The 6,305-nt window shown below is 33.4% G+C and overlaps 1 protein-coding gene across 4 annotated transcripts in view; it reads left to right on the top strand.

The window, feature by feature from the left end:
* lima1b (LIM domain and actin binding 1b) overlaps positions 1–4,573 on the top strand; it is a 29,097-nt gene extending 24,524 nt beyond the window's left edge. For all 4 annotated transcript variants that reach the window (XM_083535452.1, XM_083535451.1, XM_083535453.1 and 1 more), the window contains 5 exons: positions 163–252; positions 920–959; positions 1,250–1,326; positions 1,994–2,133; positions 2,263–4,573. In XM_083535452.1, coding sequence (XP_083391578.1) covers positions 163–252; positions 920–959; positions 1,250–1,326; positions 1,994–2,133; positions 2,263–3,295 — 1,380 coding nt within the window. In that variant the 3' untranslated portion in view covers positions 3,296–4,573. The remainder of the gene's footprint in view (positions 1–162; positions 253–919; positions 960–1,249; positions 1,327–1,993; positions 2,134–2,262) is intronic.
* Positions 4,574–6,305: the final 1,732 nt, after the last annotated feature.

The raw sequence follows: 6,305 nt of genomic DNA, 5'->3' as shown, positions 1-6,305 counted from the left end.
TTATAAATTTACACCAAAACTAACAGAGAACTCACACTGGCACTGGAGTTTATCTCTGGGTCATGCAAAAACCTGCAGACAAGAGAGAAGATTTTGACATTAGTTATTATTAATAATAATAAATATTGAGGTAATAAAATGCGATTGATTTGCTTTTTACAGTCGAACTCTGCTGAACATGAGGTCAAAAGTTCAGCAGTGAATCTGAATGAAAATGTGCCCCCTAGTGGTGAAGAACAGGCTGAGCGAGAGGTACTACTGAGTTAGTTCTGTACTAAGTTACGATATTAATACATTAATTATAACGAAATATATATATATATATATATATATATATATATATATATATATATATATATATATATATATATATATATATATATATATATTAAAATGTTTTATTATTATTTTTTTTTTTTTACAAATTAAAATGTAATTAAATATTTTAAATGTAATGTAATTATAAATTAAATTATGTTTTGTTTTAAATTACTACTTTTACTATTAAAATGATTGTTTATATAATAATTATTAATTATAAATATAAGCAGAAATTATTGATATAGTTATTATATAATTTCTATAATAATTGTTATTAGTTCTGAAATGTCAGAATGTAATATGTAAATATTACATTATATATATATATATATATATATATATATATATATATATATATATATATATATAAATGATATATATGTTTTAGATTAGTGTACTGCACATTTGCTAGGTGTATATATATATATATAAATGACACAAAGAATAGGTAACTTTTATAATTTTTATCCTGGCATTGATTAACAAAAAAAAGTAGTAGTGAAATACAGTAGCAGAAAAGAAAAATAATGGAATTAATCTAATATCAATATAATTTTTTTTTTTTATTGTTATTTATTTATTTTTTCCCTTTCCCCAGAGTGGGACGTCGGCAATGTCGGCCAGCACGAACCCCATCGGTGAGCCTCACAGCTCTACTCTTTTCCTTTCTTTTTCTTCTCCATTCATTTTAATTGGATGAAAGTTTCCCCCTTTTAAAAAATGTACTGAATCAAATATCACCAAATAAATCTCATAAAATCTCATTGTGTGAGACGTTAAAAGTTGAGCAAATTCTTCATTTAAAAATAAAACATTAAAATCTTGTCTGTGTCTGAGGTCTCAGGCCTAGACGTGACGTGAAGTGACGTGACATGACGTGTGTGTGTGTGTGTGTGTGTGTGTGTGTGTGTGTGTGTGTGTGTATTAGGTGTGGCAGGTGAAACAGGAAGTTCGAGCACTGCAGCGTCTGAGATGGAAAACAGAGACACACCCAGATTCGTGCGTGTGAGTGACTTATAAAGTTGTTATTGCAGGGGGCGGGGTTTAGGGCAGGGTGTGAGGGTGGGGTTTGGGGGGTGTGTAATGAGTTTATTGCTGATTAGCTGTTGCTGTTTTAGATTTGCATATTGTTATCTCGAATACAGTACATTACTGTATTGTAAATTAGCATACTGCAGAGTAACATACTGTAGATTAGCAAAGTAAATTAGCATGTTTTTAGATTACACTATGCATTAGCATATTGTAGATTAGCCTATATTTAATTAATATTGTAGATTAGCATGTTTAAGATTAGCATATTGTAGTGGTGTATTGTAGAGCAGCATACTATAGAGTAACACACTGTAAATTGGTGCATAGTTATTAGCATATAGCAGGATATTATATTATTGATTTGCATACTGTACATTACTTTATCATTGATCGTATACAATACAGTGTACTGCATATCAATATAGTTCTAATAAGTGTATTGTTATAAATTGCATATTAGCACATAATAGATTAGCATATGGTTAATTAGCATATTGGTAATTAGTGTATTGTGCATCAGTGAATCATTGATTAGCATGTTTTAGATTAGTGTACTGCACATTTGCTAGCTAGCAGTTTATACCTTTATGTTTGGAAGGATCCTGTACTTTATTCCCCCTGGTATTTTATTCGGCAGGGCCAAAAGTTTCGCGCGACTCTGAGAGAGACTTGCGTCGCCTGCAAAAAGACGGTTTACCCGCTGGAGAAACTGGTGGCCAATCAGCAGACCTTCCACAACTCCTGTTTCCGCTGCGCTCACTGCAGCACCAAACTCAGGTGAGATTGTGAAGTTCGGGTTGAAACTCTGTCCTGTGCTAGCATGCAGACGCTCAGGTTCATGTTAATGCAACTAGATGATTGTGAATCTGAATCAGAAATAATTAAAATATTAAACTATTATTTTAGCTTGGTCAACTTCGCCAGCCTGCACGGTACCATCTACTGCAAACCACACTTCAACCAGCTCTTCAAGTCCAAAGGAAACTACGACGAGGGCTTCGGACACAGGCCTCATAAAGAGCTGTGGATGGCCAAGGACAACGACGAGGACAACGAGGAGCCTGAAAAGCCAAAGCCTGCTTCTCCTGACCCCATCCCAGTTAAACCCCCTACTTTTGAAAAAGTTTTGGATCAGAATTCCATGGTTGAGGAAACTCCAATAGCCAAAGTCACCAATCTTACAACATTTCTGGAGACCAAAACTCAACCCCTGGTTAAAGAAATGGAGAAACCTGCAGTTTCTGTGGAGACAAAAAGATTGAAGATTGCATGGCCACCAAGTGCTGAAGCTTCCGGTTCTGCTTTAGAAAGAGGAAAAACTTCAGTTAAAGTCTTCAAGCTAAAATGGCCACCAGGGGAAGACGTTCAATCTAACCTGGAGAGCACAGAGCGAGTGGAGGTGAGGAACCTGAGACGCAGTGCATCTCTCAAAGAGCGAAGTCGACCTTTTTCTGTGGCAACGAGCTTGGAATCAACCAATCAGGAGCAGTCATGCCCAGTCAAGACCACTTTGGTGAGGCGTAGCTCACTGGAGCTTCGTTCGACATCCAAAATTGTCCAGAAGGAGAAATATGAGGAGAGTCCAGACACCAGAAAGCCCTCAGAGCCAGAACACGATGATGCTTCAAACAGCAGTGAGGGGGAGGTTCCTACAATACAAGACGAGAAACCCAAAATCCCACCATCAATCCTGAAACGTCCACTATTAAAAACAGAGGATTCCGAAGAGCACATGGAGGCTGAGGAGAAACCAAACAAGCCTCTGGAATGTCTGAAAACATCTGCTCCACAAGCTGCAGAGAAGAACAGGTCATCTCAAGACGTGGGTTTCTGGGATGGAGAAGAAGCGGAAGAAGAATCCCTGAGCGTGGAGGAGATGATCAAGAGGAACCGATTCTATGAAGATGAAGATGACGATGAAGAAGTTGCTGAAGTTTGAAACCTTTTGTGCCTCAGGTTCTGATCGGACTCTGACAGCGTTCTTAGAAAAACTAAACATAATTTGAAAGAAAGAAAAAAAGCCATAAATGGTTAAAGTGATGAGGTTCTTCTTCTTATTATTGTTATTATTATTATTATTATTATTATTATTATTATTATTATTATTATTATTTTAAATGTTATTATTTTTTATCCTTCATCATCTCTATTTCTGACTGGATATTTGTTTTAAAAGCACATTATGTGATTGCTGGTGCTCTAAAAGTCGCCATTTTCATGCTGTTTTTATTCTTTAGGGTTTTTAAATTCACTTGAAATCCACAATTTTCTCTCAGCAGCTTAAATGGAACAAAATGAGTTTTTTCTTATTTACTTTTTAGATTTTCAAGGGTTTTTTTTGTTTGTTTTGATTTATATTTTGCGCGATAGCTGTTCCTCCTGTCCGGAGATGCCTGAAGCTCCGCCAGCAAGAACAACATGGCCCTGTTTTTGTACGAAAAACAGTTTCGTAATGCAAATACGAGTCACTGATTTCGACCAAATCACTGCATCTTCACAGTTCACACGGAGCAGTCTGACATTCAAATGACCTCAATCAGAAAATTGAGTTATTTATGAGCTACAGGGATAAAACATCTATTTTACAATATTATGCAAACATTTAAATACACACACAAATATATATCAATAAAATACAAGGGCTAATTTCTTACATTTTGCAGTAATTAATGAAGTCGGCCAAATTCTGAATATTTTTTACGTAAAATTTTAGCAATTTCATAAACTGGAACAAAAAAGTGACAAAATATCTTCAGTTAAAATGATGACATTTACAGTTTATATGTACACTTTATCTTTTCTACATCAGTGAGTCTGTACAAACAATTCTTATTTATACTTGATTTATTTTATGATTTTAGGACATTAATAATTCTCTCTTTCTTTTTTTCTTTCTTTCTTTCTTTCTTTCTTTCTTTCTTTCTTTCTTTCTTTCTTTCTTTCTTTCTTTCTTTCTTTCTCTCTCTCTCTCTCTCTCTCTCACACACACACACACACACACACACACACACACACACACACACATTTAGTGTACGTCAGGTCATCCTGCTCCTTGTGTCTTACACATTCCTGAAAGTGATGTTTTATTTTTCCTGTTTTTTTTTTTTTTTTTTTTATGACGAGACGAAACGAACCAAATCATCTGCCTTACACTGTAAAAAACTCTGGTGAAGTGGAAAGTCTTTAATAAATGTAATAAATGATTTAAGAGACTGTTGTTGCTGTGTGGGTTTTTCACTTCAGCAAAACATCAGCACCTTAAACTAATAAAAGTATAATAATATATAATCATATTTATTTTAATTTGTCTCATATTATAACTTACTGAGAAAAGTGTGGAGTCTTTTATGGGTTTTAAGAGACACGTGTTCCTTTTGTTTTTATGCAACATTGTAACAGTAAAATAACAGTATAAAGACTTATTTTGACCATAAAATCACACAAATTAACACAAATACATATTTATATCCAGATGTTCTACTTATTTTCATTTAAAAATCCTCCCTTAGCATGTAGAACAGCGTTACACACCCTCAGCATCCGGACACTTCATTTCTCCAAACATTTAGTTGAAATACTTTGCCTTTTGTAAAACTTGCCAATAAGTTCCTCATTTTCTGACCTTATATGAATAGAGTTCATTTAGTCCCATCGTCTCGTTGTACGGTGAAGTCGGTTCCAATGAGCCGCAGTCCAGACGGAACTGCATGCTGATGAAGTCTGGAATATGAGACGTGTTGGTTCAGGATTCCTGTCACTTCCCGGAATCTTCTCTGCTCCAAAACAACCCCAATCCATTAAACTTCCACCTCCATGTGTGAGTCTGATCACATCTTCTCTCCTGTTCTCCGTCTCACACAAGTTCTTATGTTAGAGACAAACATGTCCCATTTGGACTCCACAGAACTTTCATCCACTCATTCACCGTCACATTACTGTGTTTTTGTCTTTTACTGAGTTTGTTGCATAGAAACAATAGGAACATGCACATGTCTTAAAAAACGTATAACTCACAGCCAGATTACAGGGTTTTTCTGTAATAGTACTAATATTAATAATAATAACTAATAAGAAGAAGTAGAATAAACAACTATAGAAAACCTAATCAAAAATGTAATAGAAATTATAATAAATATAAATGAATAAACTTAAATAATGATTACTATTATAATAAACAATGCAACAAAAATAGTATATTTACTAATAGTAATTAGTAATTTATTAATATATATATATATATATATATATATATATTAATAATATACAATAATAGAAATTGTATTAACACTACCACCATTAAAAACAGTAACATTAAAACCAATAACAGCAATAATAATGATCATTGTAATTATTAATGATGTAATTAATAAATATGATTAAAAATCGAATTAAAATAAAATGCTATAAATGTCATACATTGCAACCAATACACTAAATACTAAATTAAATATGAAATAAAAAGGCTTTTTGGCCACTAGGGGGCAGGAATGAGTTTATTTCCACAACTTTTTTGGCTGCGAATGATTTTACTTACTCTTATAATTAACATCACACACGCTAACATTCTGTATTATTTATATTTTTTGTATAATAGAAATGTTATTGTAAAACAAACAAATAATAAACAAATAATAATAATAATAAGGTAATATAAAAAGACGGTGTGCGAAACTTTATGCTGCAATAAAGTGTTGAAAAATTATAATACAGTGCGCAATTAGCTACATAAAAATGTAAACTCTTTCAAAGGTTCCTCAGTTGTCCCTCTTCAGGAACCTCTGTACAATTCTTACAAATCAAACCATCAAACTAAACAAATGATCGTAATAAAAATGTCCTCTTTAATGCATTACACCATTAAAGGTCTTCAGTAGGTCTTCTGAAACGATTCCCAGAAGAACCTTTTCTAGAGAAAAATTATTTTACATCATTTAATGAACCCTAAGAAC

The sequence above is a fragment of the Silurus aristotelis genome (assembly GCF_946808225.1).
Source record: "Silurus aristotelis genome assembly, chromosome: 29".
Taxonomy (NCBI): domain Eukaryota; kingdom Metazoa; phylum Chordata; class Actinopteri; order Siluriformes; family Siluridae; genus Silurus; species Silurus aristotelis.
This window is presented reverse-complemented; position numbering and strand designations above follow the sequence as displayed.